The 16,598-nt window shown below is 66.0% G+C and overlaps 1 protein-coding gene across 1 annotated transcript; it reads right to left on the reverse strand.

The window, feature by feature from the left end:
• On the reverse strand, nucleotides 1-16,598 carry KCNQ4 (potassium voltage-gated channel subfamily Q member 4; the record flags this gene model as incomplete). Its single annotated transcript, XM_084274346.1, has 14 exons — nucleotides 1-219; nucleotides 330-465; nucleotides 647-778; nucleotides 1,028-1,130; nucleotides 1,246-1,463; nucleotides 4,102-4,257; nucleotides 5,395-5,483; nucleotides 5,694-5,789; nucleotides 5,926-6,036; nucleotides 6,149-6,274; nucleotides 6,344-6,519; nucleotides 6,788-6,914; nucleotides 7,801-7,891; nucleotides 16,345-16,598. The coding sequence occupies 14 exons, from the start codon at nucleotides 16,596-16,598 to the stop codon at nucleotides 1-3; spliced, it is 2,034 nt and encodes a 677-aa protein (XP_084130472.1).

Here is a 16,598-nt window from a genome sequence, read left to right on the forward strand (position 1 = left end):
TCAGTCCATGTGGGTGCTGGCCGACCTGGAGATGCTGAGGGTCTGGGCAGAGGCAGAGATGTCCTCGTGGTCCACGGGGCTGTGGTAGTCGGAGGTGCTGTCGGGCTCGCCGGGGGGCAGGGGCACCGCGGCCAGGCTGAAGCAGTTCACAGCGCCCTTGCGGAGGCACTGGGAGTAGAGGCCGAGCAGCAGGTCCAGCTTGTGCTCGATGGACTGCACCTGCAAGGGCAGGGCTGTGGGGAGGGGTCCCCCTGGCTGCCCCCAGCCCCCAGGCACCCAAGGGAGGGTGACACGGTCCCCCCCCCACCCCGTGTCCACCCCCTCCTGACCTGCCTCTCCACCTTGACCACACGACCCATCATGCTGAGCTCGTCCACCAGCTCCGCCTCCAGCGCCGGCTTCTCCCCCTTCTCCCGGGTCTTCCTGTCCATGGTCAGAGCCCCCCTGCCCACAATCTGGTCCACGCTGGCGGCCGGTAGGAAGGGAGGGGACACGGCCCATCACTCCCAGCAGAGCGGAGGGCACGTGGGAGACCACAAGGGATGGGGATGGGCTCCTGGGACAGGCACGGCGAGTGGTGGGAGACCCAGGTTTTGGGGGGGGGGGGGGGGGGAGGTGTCCCCCCCACACCTCCGGGGCAGCTCACCGCATCTGCAGGCTCTTGATCCTGCCCAGCATGTCGAGGTGGCCGGCCGAGTACTGCTCGATGACATCCTTGACGTCGTAAGGACGCAAGGTCTCCTTGAACTTCCTCTTGGCCACCAGGAACTTCAGGATCCTGCGGGGACACCTGGGATGGCTGCAGGGCACTGGGGGGACCAGGAGCACCCGGGGGGGCTCCACGCAGGGGATAGGGGGGTGAGGGAGAGGGTACATGCAGAGCACAGAGGCAAAGCGCTGTCTCCTGAGCACAGGAGCTCTCCCTGCTCCCTCCCCACATCAGCCCATCAGGGCTGTTTGGACACCTCTGCTGGTCCCAGAGGGACAGGAGTGCCAATGCTGGGGACGTGGGAGGGGATGGTCTCACCTGACAGCCCGGATGAGGGTCTTCACGGCTGGCATGATGTCCTCAAAGGTCAGGTCACAGTGGGAGCTCTTCTCCTCACCGCTGTCCTCCGGCAGGCAGTCCGCTGTGGGCACAAAGGGGGGGCTGGTGGAGCCCAAAGGCTGTGCCCCCCCAAATGCCCACAGCCCCACAGCCTGACCCCCAGCTGGAGCCGAGCCCCACCAGTCCCCAGGGCTCACCCTCAACTGGGGTCCGTGGCTTGAGCCTCAGGGATGCTCGGAAGCGGGTCCGGTCATTGAAGCTCCAGCTCTTCTGCACCTTGGTGGGGCTGGAGGCCTCGGGGGTGTCCTCAGGGGAGGGGGAGCGGTGGAGGGGGGGGCCCAGGTGCTGCCTGCCCCGGCTGCCCTGCCGCTGAGAGCTGCTCAGCCGGATACGGTCCTTGATGCCCATCCTGTTGCTGTGGGGAGGGGGAAGGAGCAGGGTGGGAAGGGGCAGAGGCAAGTGGGACCCCTGCCTGGGGAACGGGGAGGGGAGCAGACCCCCACTGTGGGGTGGGGGGTGAGGATGGGGGATGAGACCCCCTCCCACATGTGATGGGCACGAGCCAGGAGCAGTTGTGAGGCTACTCCTCAAACACCTTTTTATCCCACCCCCCAGGGAGCAGAGAAAGGAAGAGACAGACAGACAGACAGACGGACAGGCAGTGGGGACAGCCCGGTGGGGTGATGGGGAGGACACACAGCAGAACTGGCTCCTGCCCAGCCCCACTGGCTCAGCCCATCCCGGGCCCCTTCTTCATCCTCCTCCTCCTCCTTCAGGCTTCACCACCCAATTCGGGATCTGCCCCTGAAACCAGCCGCTCGGCTGGGTTGTTGGGTGGGTGGGTGGGGGGGTGTGGGGGGAACAACAGGCCGTGTTTATGTAGGACCTACACAAACCCATCACCCCACGCTGCCCCCCGGTGAGGTGGGAGCACCTCGGGACATGCCAGGAGACAGGGCACGTGCACAGCCCCGTCAGCAGAGGAAGCTGAAGCTGTGCAGGACACAGAGCAAACCCCCCCCACCCCATCCCGCTGTACAAGGGGCCCCCCAAAGTCTGGGGAGGGGCTGGGAGCCTCCTGGGGATTCCCCAGCCCAGGAGTCAGGGGGGAAGGCAGGGTTTGGGCACTGAGCCCTCCCCACGTAGTGAGATGCTGAGCTGGGCAGGGGTGTCACAAGCCCCCCCCCAGCGAAGGGCTGTGCTGGGGGTACCAGGCTGCAGGACAGACGTGGGTCGGGGTTCACACCAGTGCCTCAGATTGCTGCTGTGGGACTTGTCAAGCCCAGCCCAGCCCGGGCACTGGGCTCACCCCCGCGGATGGGGAAACTGAGGCAGGCAGTGGGAGGAAGCAGAAGCCAGCCCGCCCAGCCTGGGCCGTGCACAGACACCCCCTGCCCCACCCTGTACAAGGACCACCCTTCATCCTCTACCCCCTCAGCCCCCCACCCCGCAGCCAGCCCTGCACAGGCTCCAGGACCCTGCATGTCCACCCAGCGCAGGCAGCCGGGATGGGGGGGGGGGGGGTGTTGATGGGGGGGGGCAGCCGGGACGGGGGGGTGCCGGGGGGGCAGCCAGGCCTCAGTACCTCCGTCTCCACGTGCCCCATGTCCGCAAGAGCCGCCTCTTACCGTTAAACACCGGGCTGGGGGCGCCAGGGCAGAGACACAGGAGAAAAGCAGAGTTACAGGAGTGGGGGGCGCGGAGCATCCCAGGTCACCGCACCTCCAATCCCACCCCCCCCCCAGCACCCCCCGCTGCCCCGCCCCCGGCCGCGGGACCCCCGCAGAGCAAAGCTGTTTGTGTAGGTCCTGCATAAACACCAGAGGGGGAGAATCCGGCTGCTCTGGGAAAACAAGGGGTTTGGCACCTGGGGTGGGGGGGACACGACACCCCGCCAACGCCCTGGGGACCCCCCGGTGGGTGGTCTGGGGGTAAATGTTACCTGAGCTGTAAGCACTTGTGGGGTGGCACGTCCTCCTCCTTCCAGCTTGGGGGTGAATTGGGTGGGGGGGACACGGGGGTGTGGGGGGAGAAAAGGTTTTGGAGGGATGGAGAGGAGGAGGAGGGTGAGTAGGAGAGGAGAGAGAGAAGATGAGATGTTATGAGGGGTGATGCATGTGGAGGAGATGGGGGGGCTCGGCCCCCCCCCCCCAGTGTGGGATGGCAGAAGGGTGGGTGCAGCCCCTCTGGAAACGGAGCACAGGCCGCTGCTGCTGCAGGGATGGGCCCCCCAGCCCCCCCCAGCCCATACTCACCTCGGGGCTGGCGTGGGGAGCAGGATCCCCTCAGCCCCGTTGCCCTCAGTGGGGCAGCCGCAGCCCCCCGGCTCGGCACCCCCCACACTGCGCCAGACCTGCCACAGCCCAGGGGACACTGAGGCAGGGTGGGAAGGAGCAGCACTCCCTCTCCCCACCTCACCCTGGGGCTGGCCTGGGCCCTGCGCCATGCAGATGGCCTGGGGACAAGCCAGCAGCCGCGCTGGGGGCTCGGGGACACTCTTCAGCTGGGGTTGGGGGGCACAGCAGCCCCCCCCAGCCATCATGTCTCTTCTCAGCGGCGTGGCACTGGCTCAGCATCGCTGCTCCCCACTGCCAGGGGGTGGGAGCCCCTTCTCAGCGCAGGGGAGCCGGGTCTGGCTCCGTGCTTGGCTCCGCTGCAGGGCCACGCAGGCTGCAGCTGCGCCAGGCTTGTGGCTCCGGTGCTGTGGGGCCGTTTCTGGCCACGCTGGGTTCCCCCCCTCCAAGGTCCTGGCGCCGTGGGCACCCCGAAAACGGCACTGAGGTGGAGCTGAGCATCTCCAGAGGCTTCACCCTGTCACAACGGCCCCAAGTCCATCTGTGGGGACCACACGTGTCCCGTCCGGAGCCGTCGGTGATGCTGCGGGGCAGGGTGGGGGCCCCAGCACGGTGCTGGGAGGGGAGCGGGGCTGGGGGCTGCTCCCCTGGGGTCCAGGCTGGCGGTGATGGGCACCGTGGCGGTACCGTGGGTAGACAGAGAGCGAGGAGCAGAGAGGAGGGAGAACAACGCGGGGCCGTGGGGCTGCACCCTCCTACCTTTCCCCTGAGCAAGCGGCCGGGCTGGTGCTTTTCTGGCCAGGGGTGAAGGGGTGATAAGGCGGTGGGGCTCCATCAGGCAACCTTTTCACCTCTGAATTCCTAAATCCTCCGTTGCGGGCCCGGTGCAAATGCTCAAACATAGGGACCAGCTCTCTGAAGGTTGGGGGGGGTCAAATAAAAAGACGGAGAAATTAAACTTTTCAAAGCAAACCAGGCGAGCAAAGCCCAGGCTGGGTCCTTCTCTGTGTGGAGCACAGCAAAGGCAGAGCAAAGCCAGAGGCAAAAACCAGCTCCCTCTTCCAAAAGACACTCCCTGAGCCGCTCCAACCAGTGCTGCCGGCGCCTGGGGGGGATGTGCTGGGGAGGGGGGTGCTGGGTAAGGGTCCCCCAAAGCCTGGCCATTGGACTCGTGCTGAGAGGGGTGGTTTGAGCAGGACCAGCATCCTTGCTGCAGGGTGGGGACATGGGGACTGATCCAGAGGGGTGGTCCAGGCACTGCTGGAGCAGGGGGAGATGCAGCAGGGATCAAGCCTGGCACTATCCCAGCTCCCTGCTGCGGGAAGGATGGCTCCTGACACAACAAGAGGGGCTGGTGGGGTCCCTCAAGGATGCCAACACCAGGGCACCACGGGGTGCAGGGTGCCGGGTCTCCTCGGGGACAGTAAGAGCCCTGCCTCTGAGGGATGAAGAGTGGAATGGAGAGGCCAGCGTGTCCCTGCGAGGGGCCCCAGGGGCGCAGGAGCGGAGGGCAGAGCTGTCACACACCCTGCTGCCACCCCTGGGGCAGGGCTCAGGCCTGGGGGCGGCACCACAGACCCCACTGCGCTCGGATGGGTGGGAACATGGATCACCTGGAAGAGTTTCAGAGAGTCCTCGAGCCGAGGGATGGGTGAGCAGTGTGGGGACAGGGCACAAGGACATCCCCCCCCCCCTCCCCCAGCACCCCCAGGTCCACCTGCTCTGTCACCAAGCTCGGAGCCAGCTCCTGGCCACGAGGTCCCTGCAGCCAGTGGCACCATCCTCGTCCCTGCAGCGGTGCTGGATGAAGGCTATGGGTGGGGTGAGAGGGGATGGGGTGGGATGGGTGTTTTGGGGAGGGTGTGGGGTGTTCAGAAGATGATGCTGCTCTGGGGCTCTGGCATTCCCAGGGCTGAACGAGGTGTCTGTACTGCTCAGCCCCACTGAGCCCTTGGCAGCTCCACACAGCCATTCCTGGGGGGCTGCCTGGGTCCTTCATCAGCCTGTGGCCCCTGGGGACCCCCCTGGAGCCCTCGCCCACACCCAGCCTACCTGAAGGAGGGCAGGAGGCTGTCGTAGTAACACCATGTAGCTGTCAGGTACGCCCGGCTGATGTCTGTGGAGTACAGGCGCCAGGCAGCCTGCGCAGGGGCGAGAGCACATGGGCACCAGGGTCAGTCCCTGAGGGGTCAGGAGGCCGGATCCCCCCCAACACCAACCCCTCCTTGTTCCACCACGGGCAGAGTTGGGCTCAAAGCTGCCAGATTTGAGGTCAGGCAGGGCTGGGCAGCGTGAGGCCGGCAGAGCATCCCTGGGGAGGGACAGGGCAGGATGCTCCCACCCCGTGTTACCTGGATGAGATTCGCTGCCGGAGTCCGACGCTTCTCAAAGTGCTTCTGCCGATGCTGCTCCTGCACTTTGAGGGCAAAGCCAGAGCCCAGGATCCCCTGGGGACAGGAGGGGACAGGAGGGGATGGGGGGGTCTGTATGTGCTGCCCATGCCAGGAGAGATGAGGGGTGGGTTTTCCCACCTTGATCCCCAGGAAGGAGGTGGGGGAGACCCCTCTCCTCAGCCCTACTCACGGCAGGCAGAGCGAAGAAGGAGATGCCGAGCAGGGCGAACCCAGCCGCCAGCATCCGGCCCAGCCACGTCTGCGGCGTCTTGTCCCCGTAGCCGATGGTGGTGAGAGTCACCTGCCCGGGGGCAGAGCAGGGGGAGGCCTGGAGGGAGCTCCCCCCCTGAGCTGCCCCATCCCACCCTCCTCATCCCCTCCCGGGGCCGGGGGGCCGCGGTGCCCGAGCTTACCGTGCCCCACCACAGGGAGTCAGCGTAGGTGGCAAACTGGGCGTTGGCGTCTTTCTCAGCCAGGTAGACGAGGAAGGAGGAGAAGATGAGCACCAGGAAGCCGATGTACCAGGCGGTGATGAGCTCCTGCCGGGGATGGGAGGGTGAGAGGGGATGGTGTTTGGGTGGGTGGGTCGTGCCAGGATTCCCCCTCACCTTGCTGTGGGCGTAGACGACGGAGCCCAGCAGCTTCCAGGTGCCGCCGCGCCGGTCCATGCGCACCATGCGCAGGATCTGCAGGAAGCGCATGCTGCGCAGCGCCGAGGTGGCCAGGATGTTGCCCTGGGTGCCAGCAGCGATGACGGCCACCGAGGCGATGAAGACGATGAAGTCTAGGGGCACAGCCAGGGGTCAGCCACACCGGGGCTCTTCTCCATCACCCCGCCGCAGGGGTGATGCTGCGACTCCCCGGATCCCTGAGCACTCCACTACCACCACCCCCTCCCAGTTCTCCCCCCAATACCCCACTCCCCTGCCAATTCTCCCCCCAGTACCCCACCCCCAGTTCTCCCCCCCAGTACCCCACCCCCAGTTCTCCCCCCCAGTACCCCACCCCCAGTTCTCCCCCCCAGTACCCCACCCCCAGTTCTCCCCCAGTACCTATAACACAGAAGGGTTTCCTGGCGAAGCGGAATCGTCCCCTCCAGCCCCGGTAGCGGCAGCAGCAGCCGGCTGCCCAGATGCGGATGATGTACTCCATGCCGAACACCACGATCATGACGAACTCCTGGGGAGGGGGGGAAGGGGAAAAGGGGGGTGCAGGAGGGTGAGGCAGGGATGGGGAGGGCAGGAGGGGGAGGGCAGGAGGGGGAGGGCAGGAGGGGGAGGGCAGGAGGGGGAAGGCAGGAGGGGGAAGGCAGGAGGGGGAAGGCAGGAGGGGGAGGGCAGGAGGGGGAGGGCAGGAGGGGGAGGGCAGGAGGGGGAGGGCAGGGTGGGGAGGGCAGGACATCACAGCAGGCTCAGCTGGGTGGGCAGCTTGAAATGATGATGCTGTGGACAGCACAGGGGGGAGCACAGCACCCCCTCCCCACAGGCCACCCCCTGCCCCGGATGGAGCCATCCTGGGGGGATCAGGGCAGCGAGACCGGAGCCGTGGCCGTGGAGCCTGTCTGAGCAGCCCGGCTCTCCTCCCTGTGCCAAGCTCACCCCGAGCCGGGTCCGTTTCCTCCACCGTCAGCATTGTCCTCCCTGCCCGCCCAAACAAGCCCCCGTTCTGCTTACTCGTGGGAAAGTCACAAGGACCTTCCCAATTTAGTCTCCCTGACTGGGAGAACTCCAGCGTCAGCCCTTTCTGACAGTTTGGGGGAAAGTTGCCTTTTTTAGCCCCTCTCACCCAGCCTCTTCCAGCCTCTCCACACCGTGGAGGTCTGGCTGCTGTGATGGGCCAAGCCCAGAGCCACGGGGACCCCCTGAGCTGTGGGGACACCTGGAGCAGTGAGGCCACCCTGCAGCTTCTCCCCAGCGTGCCAGGGAGGTTGCCACCATTAACACCAGTGATGGCCAGTGAAATCTGGACTGGGGAAGGGGGTCAGAGGGGTTTTGACCTTGGTCTCGCCCAAGTGTCTTGGGGTGTAACACAGGGATGGGGAGTCAGAGCCCTGCTCCACACTCACCAGGATGAAGAGGCACTGGTTGGCCAGTTTCTGGTGCTCCTGGATGGTGGAGAAGACGGACAGCACCAGGCAGCTGAAGACGAGGAGGAATCTGGAAGGAGAGGATGTCGGCACAGGCACCGGGGCTGGGCAGGGGGAGCCCAGCCTGCAGTGCTGACCCCTCCCCCCTTACAGCCTGTCCCCACAGCTGAGACCTCCACAGCCATGGCTGAGCCCCAGGGGACACGCTGTGCCCCTGGAAGGTGACACGGAGCGGCTCAGGGGTGCAGAGGCAGGGCTGTGCTTACAGCCTGCACATGGCACTGGGATGCCCAGCGTGGGGGGCACCTCGGTGGGCTGGGACACCTCCAGCAGGGCAGGACCCTGCTGCTGCTCCCTGAGCATCCCTCTGGGACACCTGGGAGGGGCTTGGTGCATGGTGCCCCCCCAAGGCACACAGTGTCCCCCAAGTCACACAGTGCCCAGCAGGAGCATCATTCCCATTCGCCACCCCCCTCCACCCCCTGTGATGGGGACCAGTCTTGCGTGGCACCCCTGTGCCAGCCTGGTCTGGTGGCACAGCACATCCCTGGGAAGCTGTGCAGGCATCCAGGAGATGGACAAGCTCTGCCACCACCCTGCAGCCTGGGCAGGGAGGGAGCCAAGGGTCCCATGGCACAGCAGGGAGCTGCTGCTGTAGGAAGGGGACCAGAGCTTCTCCTGACCATCCCCAGCATCCCCACCACAGCAGGGACACAGGGACCACCTGGAAAGAGCCAACCTGGAGGAAGAGGTGACAGGGAGCTGCTCTGGGGCCGCATGTCCCCAGGAGCTGGGTGAACACACAAGGGGCTTTGGCCCATTTAAAATAAGGAAGGGATTTAGGGGGGGGATTGACTCTGAAGCTGAAGCAAATGAAACTCCAAAAATATATTTTTTCCCCTGATCCAGCGATTCTAAAAATGGAAAGTGGAGGGTTTGTGCCACCAGCCCACGTGACAGCGTGCAAAGGGCCCCCGTGCCCGCTGGAGCCCGCACGGCACGGGGGGTCCGGGCACCCCTGACCCCCCCAGCACTGCGGGGAGGCACCGGGGTGGCCAGGCTGAGGCCAGCAGTGTAAGCGAGGTGGCCCTGGCACCCTGTCCCTGAGGCGGTGGGCACCCATCCCACCCCCCAGCACCATCTCCCCACACCCAGGGGACCCAGCTGTGGTGACACAGGAGCTCAGTGTGGGGAGATGCTGCCTGACACCCGCTCAGGAGCACCTTCCCATCCCCTCCTGGAGCTTTAAAGCCAAACGGGCTGCGTGGGGCAGTGGAAAGGTGAATCCAGACCCAACCCCCATGGCCGCCCCTGCGGGACACCCAGGCCAAGGGGACTCAGCTCCAAATCCAGCCCAAAGGGCACAGGCAGGTCCCCTTCCCTGAAGCCACGAGGGGAAAGCAGAGATGGGACCGAGGGAAGAGAAACCTCAGGGAACAGGAGGAGGGCAGGATCCAGAGTACGGAGAAGGGAGAGCTGGAGCGATGCTCCACTGCCCACCGCAGCGCCAGCGGGGCCGGGGGTGTCACAGCTCTGCCCTCGCTGCAGAGGACGCTGCTCCTCTCCCAGCTGCCAGGCAGAAGGCTGGAGCCAGTTCCTTCTCCCTCTGAATTATTAATTGAGCCCCTTCCCTCTGCCCTTCACTGGCAGCCGATGGCACAGCCGGGCACAGCGGTACCCCCGGCACAGCGGCACCCCCGGCACAGCGGCACCCCCGGCCTGCCCGTGCCCATACGGAGGGCTGGGAGCAACAAGGGGGTCACCGACCCCTCATCCCAGTGCCTGGTCCAAGGAACAAACCACCGTGTGGCTGAGCAGCCCAGGGCTGAGCCTCCCTCAGCAGGGAAGATGTTCCCACCGGGGTCTCTCTGTGTGCGGGTGGCGAAGCACAGGGAAGAGGAAGAGGAGGCAGAGACCTCCCAGCCTCCCAAGGTCTCTGCCTCTTGCCCTGGGTGGGGAGTAAAGGGGGGTTTGAGGGGTCTCCACTGCTCCTGAGAGGACATGCAGTGGGTAGCCCTGCATGGGGGGGGTCACTGTGCCTTTGCACAGAGCTGGACCCCCCCAAACACCGGGGATGGTGGGTAAAGCAGGAGGATGGAAACCCCCTCACCCCCCACCCTGCACCATTCCCCCCCTCCTCAGCATCCCCCAGGATTTGGTGAAGGATACAGGCATGTGAGGCCCCACGGGGCTGGCTGGGAAAGAAACTTTCTGGGAACACATCACCTGCTAGGAATTAACTTGTAAAGCCTGGGCAGAGACCCGGTCCCGGCTGCGGCAGCGCCTAAGCGGCTTAGGGGAAGGCTCAGATACCTCACTGAGCCAGCAACCAGCCAGGAACCCCCCCCAGAACTGCCCCCCCCGGGATTTCTGGGGTGGAAGTGCTGCTCTCAGCAGCTCTGCCCTGCACTGAGAGCTCGGCCCACCTCTCCATCAAACACCGCAGGGTGCCGGCAGTGCCAGGCTCCCCGCCGGTGTGCCCCCCCACCCAGGTTCTCTGCTCTTCCCACCCAACAATAGGGCCAAAAAAACCCAAAAAAACCCCTAAATTCTGCCAGGGGAAATGGGGATGGGGCAGAGACGGTGGGGCAGGACCTGAGAGGAGCCATCCCACCTCCCCGCTCCCCTGCGCCGGGGTCCCGGGGGATGAAGGGAGCAGATGCTGTTGTTGCTGAGCCGGTGCATCAGCTCTTCCCAACCAACTTTCCATGGCCAATTCCCACCAACCCCATCCTAAGGAGCTCCCACTGCAGCCCAAACCCCCCTCCCCAGCCAGGACACATCCCCGTGCAGGAGGGGACCCGGCGCTGGCAGCTGGGGCACAGGGATGGGACCCCCCTGGCTGCTCTCACCCCTGCAGAAGTGAAGCCTTTCCACAGGAACGCTCCTCCCCAAAATAATAATTAAAAGCCAGCAGGGCCCCCGGGTTGGAGAAGGAGAATCTCAGACATTAATCTTCATTAGAGCCCACTCTGCCATATGGTCCCACCGTGCCGGAGGAACAGGTGAGCTGGGAGAGGTGCTGAGCTCAGGGGAAAGCAAAGCCGGGTCAGCCCCGGCCAGCGAGGAGCAGTGATGGGTGAGGGGGCATCAACTGGCTCCCTGTGCCTGCCCAGACCCCCCCCGGGGGTGAGGGTGCTGCGCCCTGGCACAGCCCCAGCCGGTGCCGATGGGACCCCGTGGTGGCACAGCCCAGCCACGCTGCAGCCCCCAGGCCCAGGACGGGGGGTGGGGGGTGATGCTGGGCACCCCCATAGCCAGGACCCCGCTTCGCTCCCCCTCAGCCCTGGGAGGGAGCCAGGGGGAGGCAGCAGCGGGGCGGCTGGTGCGGGAGGAAAACACCACGCGCCGCAGGATAAACAGCTCAGTCCGGGGATGAGCGAGCGACCAGCCCCTGCTGAACCACACAGCTCCCTTCCCCGGCCAAGCCTGGCCACATCCAGGCACCGCCAGGTCCCCAGGGTGCTGGGGAGCGGTGCTGGGTGCCCAGCTGTCCCCCCGTCCCCCCCCTCGCTGCCACGGGCCAAACCGATGGGGATAGAAGCAGCTGGGGCTGGTGCTTCATGCTCCCCAGCCCAGGAGGTTCAGCTCCCCCCCAGCACCCGCCTGCAGCTGTATAAACACCGTGTCTTATAAATCCCCCATCCCAGCAGCCTCGTAGGAGATGAGGTGGAGCAGGCGGCCTGTCTGCTCCGGGGGATATAAATAACCCGGGGTGCAGCGGGGCTGTTTGTGCCCGTCACCATGGCAGGGGGGGGTGCTGCAGCACCCGGCGCTTCCCGCCGGTCAGCGGGGCAGAGGGAGCTGGGGAGCCGGCCAGTGCCAGGGCAGGGTGCTGAGCTCCTGACCTCAGCACCACAAACCCCAGCACACACCCCCCACCCCCACCCCAGAGCGGCCCCGACCTGGATACCGGCACCGAGAGCCCTCCCCACCCCCAGACTTTGGGGGTGCCAGGGGGATGCAGGCAGGATGGGGTGCTGCAGCACAGGCTGGGGGTGAGGACCCCGTTTGCAGGCTCCTCACCTCCTCCTGCAGCCCCACACGGGATCCAGCAGCCCCAGCCCCACAGAGCCTCAGCGAGAGGGACCCACAGCCAGCATCACCCACCCCCCTTCGCTGCACCCCCCCATCGCCCCCCAGCACCCCGGCCCCGTGGTCCCCACGGTCACAAGGCTCTTGCAGACGGTGCCAAGACGCTCACACAGAGCAGCCCAGATAGTTTTGCTCTTGAATCATCTGGCAAGGAGCTGGCTTAAGGAGGGGGCAGGAGGGAGGGGGGGAAGGAACCCAGCGTGTTTCCATGCCATGAACATCAGGAGAGGGATCAGGGCTGCCCCAGCATCCCAGGACTCTGTAGGGGATGGGGGGGATGAGAAGGTGAGACAGGCAGAGAGCCCAGCACCCAGCTCTGACCATCAGCTCCCAGGGTCGCTGCTCTGGGGCACAAACAACCAAAACCTCTCCTGGGTGACCGAGCATCACCTCTGCACCCCAGCAGGGCAGAGGGGCTTCCCCCATCCTCATCGCTATGGGGAAACACCCAGACCAGCAACCAGCACCCCCCTGCTCTGGGCTGGGGGGTCTGACAGGAGTGGTGAGGGGGGGTAAAAGGAAAAATCAAGAGAAAGAAGAAGGGGAAAATCAATGCAGAGTCTCACATTGCACAGAGGTCGCTGCATTTCACACCCCGGTGACACCGCAGCCGGCTGGGGACACCGCTGTGCCCGCTGGCATCCCCCCCAAACACAGCTCCCCTTGCAAGCCTGGGCAAGGTGAGTGGGGCAGAGGAGCCCCCCCAGTTGAAGGGTGCAGCTTTGCCACCCAGTGACAGCGAGTTCAAACCCCACAGCTTCACCAGTGGCTTTTACTGGAGCCAGCACTGAGCAGGGGATGGAGAGACACCCCCCCAAACCCCCCAGGCTCTGAACAGGGGATGGAGAGACACCCCCCCACCCCATCACACAGCCCAGGGGCGTCTGTCCTGGGGTCTGCCAGGAGCTGCCACCCCTCAGTGTATGTGGGGACCCACCACAGCACGGTGGGGGTGCAGGGGGACAGCCAGTCCCAGGGTGATGCTCTCACAAGGCTGGGGGTGGGGGTAAGTGGTCCAGCTGCACAGAGGATGCGTTTCAGGCTGCACATCCATACTGGCACTGCTGGCTCAGACATCCCCAGTTTCACCAGTCCCCAGACTGGTTTGGGTTGGAAGGGACCTCACAGCCCCCACGTCCCCAGCCCAGGGTGCCCCCAGCCCCATCCAACCCGTCCCTGGGGCTCGGAGCTCTCCCCAGCAGCAGCTTCTCCTCCCCAGGCTGAGCCAGCCCAGCTCTGCCAGCCTGGCTCCAGAGCAGAGGGGCTCCAGCCCTCAGAGCATCCCTGGGGCTCCTCAGGACTGGCTCCAACAGCTCCCTGTCCCCCTTGTCCTGGGGACCCCCGAGCTGAGCACAGCACTGCAGGGGGGTCTCCCCACAGCAGAAGGGCAGAATTCCCCCCCCCCTCAACCTTGGGGTGCAGCCCAGGTCAGCCCACTCTATTAACCCTTCCCTTGGGAAGGCAGAAGGATGGAGCTGAGCTCCTGGCACATCCATAACCACCGACACCAGCTCCCAGAGCCTGGTTTCCACTGGGGCAGCAGCACCAAGAGCTACTGGTGGGAATGGGTTGAACTGGAAGCCCGGCCAGCTCAGCCCCAGCTGCAGAACCCCCACACCAAGGGGGCCGAATCCAGGAGCAGGGGGGAGCTGGGAAGGGGGAAAAGGATTGGGAAAAGGAGTTTGTGTTTTGCCTTCTGGCTGCAGAGCCGCCGGGTTGCTGCGCTGGGAACACTCCCAGATCTGCTCTGTAAGCTCCAGGGATAAAAACCCCTCTCATTTCAGCAGGGCCAGGCTCAGCTCTGCAAGCCCTGGGGAGACCCCCCCAAACCCCATGGTCAGAGGGGATGGGGCCAGCACCCTTACACCCACCCACCCAGGGCACCCACCATCACACCATCCCCTCCCTGCAATAGGAACCCAGGGGGACACCCAGTGTGGTTGGGGGGTCCAAGGGACTGCAAAGCCCCAGCAGACCCCAAAACCAGCCCAGCAGAGCCCAACACCATCTCCAAGCCCCACAGCCCAAGGCTGGGGGCAGGTGCCCAGCACGGCTCAGGGGTGCAGAATGGGTGCAGCCCCCAGAGCCACCCGTGAGGTGCAGGGGCTGGGGAGCTGCTTGGGGTCAATTTGCCAGCAGAACGTGCCCAATAACCGGTATCAGCTCAGCTGGGCTGCGTGTTCCCCAGCGGAAACCGGCTCAGGGGAGGGAAGAGCTGCACTCCCCAGCGGGTATTTCCATTTTAGCCCTTCTCAGCCCTGTCTCAGAGCCAGGCTGCTGCTCGGGGGGAGGCAGCACACAGCCGTGACTCACAGGACAGGTCCTGTGACCAGCACTGCCCCGACCTTGGGTGACCTTGGGCTTCATCTCCACTGTGTCTTGGCATCATCCCCCTCCCTTAAAATGGGGGGAACACCCTCTATTTTGTTTAAAAAAGCCTATGGAGACACGGGAACCACTCCTGAAAACTCCAGTACCCAGCAGGGCAGCAGCTCAGCAGCTCCTGTCTGCTGTGGGAGAGGGAGGGAAAAAAAACCCAAACCAACCAAAATGAACTTTGAAAAAGCCCCAAAAGGGGCAACATCTGTGGGAAAAGTTTCACAGGACAGACCTGCACACCTTGCACCCACCACAGCATCTTCCTGGGTGGGAGGACCGGCTGCCCTGCAGCATCCCAAGGGAGCACAAACCCTCCCCACCCCACTAAAGATGCTCTGACTCCCCCCCCACACGGGGTCCATCCTTGGCCCATGAGCCCACAAGAGCCCTGCTCTCCTTGACAGAGCCACCAGCCCCCACCCCCAGCCAGTGTCCCCCAAGTCCATGTCCCAGGAGAGGTGGGCAGGGCTGGGCTGGGGTGGCAGAGGATGGGCGCAGGGTTGGGCAGGCTCTGCAGGGGGAGCTGCGCGGTCCAGCGAGGTCATTTTGGGGGTGAAACACAGACGGGGCAGGAGGAAGAGCTGGAGGATGCTCAGGCACCAGCAGCTCATGAGCGGGGGCATCTCCCACCCAGAGCCCAGAGAGCACCCAGCCAGTACCCACCCAAAACAGTCCAACCCCCCCTTCCCCTCGCAGGTTCCAGCTGCAGGAAGAGCTCTGTCCAGGGCAGTATTTGCCACGTAGGTGTTACTGCTGGAGCTGGGGTGTCAGCAGGCGTTACAAATGGGCCCTGGGCTCCTCTCCGGGCTCCCCAAGGGAGCTCAGGTGCCTTCTCACCCAGTGACAAATTCATCCTGCCATCTCAATGTGCTAACTTAGGCAAGACCCACTTTCCTGCCTCTTAACGAGCTCCAGCTCCCACACCCTGCTAACGACTCAGCACCGTGTCCACGCTCCCAAGAACGGAGGGAGGGAGAGGCAGGTGGTTTTTTTTGGCTCCTGCCCTCAGAGAGGGTCTGTGCCCAGCGGGGCACGATGCACACGTGTGCTGCACAGCAGGGAAGGGGGGGAACACGTCCTGCCCCATGGCTGCAGCTGGGCAGGGAACAGCCGTGTCCCTGCAGAGCAAAGCTGGGGGTCCTGGGCCAGGGCAGCCAGAGGAAGCCCCCAGCATGGAGCTTCCCTCTGTCCCCGCAGCCTCCAGAGGTGCTCCCAGCACCCCAGCGCTGCAGCCCGGTTACAGCCCCCATCCCCCCCCCGAGCCCTTGTCATTCAGCCCCGCTGAGGGGGGGTTTCTGCTTCGTAAAAGCCCCCGGACACCCGGCCCAGCGACACAGCGGGCAGGGAGCAGACTCGTTACCGGGAGCATCCCGGGCATCTGTCCCTGGACGGGGATGTTTTAGTGCTGGGGAACAACAGCAGCTGCGGCCCCAGCACGGCCCCAGCTTCGGGGACAGGAGCTCATCCCTCACCTTCCCCCATCCCAGCCCCGGGATGCTGCGCTGAGGCCGCTGCTGCATCCCGACACCGCTCCAGGTACCCGGGGAACCCATCGCCCCGCCGGGGACTCCTGCCTGCCAGGGTCCCCGCGGGCTCCCAGCGCCCGACCAGGGCACCGGGGACACGCAGCGAGGGGCCGCGGCAGAGCGGGACGGAGCCCGGGCTCCGTGCGGCGCCCCGGGGCCACCCCGGGCAGGCCGAGCCCCAGCCCCCGGGGTGTGTGTGTGGCCCCGACCCCTCCGCCGCTCGCCCCCCGGGGTCCCCACTCGCCCCCCGGGGGGTCCCCGCTCGCCCCCCCGTCCCAGCCGGTGCCGGAGCTCCCCCAGCGCGCTGCCCCCAGCGCACCGGGCACGGGGCACCGGGAGCTCCCGTTCCCCCCCCAGAAACACTCCCGGAGAAACTTCTCCGGCGGAGCCCGGGGCACCGGCGCCCGGGCCCGGGTCTCCCTCGGAGCGACGGCTGCCCCTCGGCTCCCGCTGCACCGGCAACGCCCGGTCCCCCGCCGCCCGCCCCGGCCCCCGCAGCCGCGCCGGTGCCGCCGGTACTCACATGAAGACGTGGTAGATGAAGGCCCAGCCGCGGGGCCGCTCCAGCACGTTGTACAGACAGTTCTGCAGCCGGCGACGGCAGCAGCGCGGGGGCCCGGCGGGGCGGGCGGCGGCCCCGGGGCGCGTCCCCGCCAGCAGCCCCCGGCGGCGGGGCGGGGCGGGGGTCCCTCCGGGCGGGGCGGGGGTCCCTGCGGGCGGCCCCGCGCCCTCGGTGCGCACCGCCGTCAGCCGCTCCCCGCTCCCCGCCCCGGCCAT

Source organism: Gallinula chloropus (genome assembly GCF_964237585.1).
Source record: "Gallinula chloropus genome assembly, chromosome: 22".
Classification (NCBI taxonomy): domain Eukaryota; kingdom Metazoa; phylum Chordata; class Aves; order Gruiformes; family Rallidae; genus Gallinula; species Gallinula chloropus.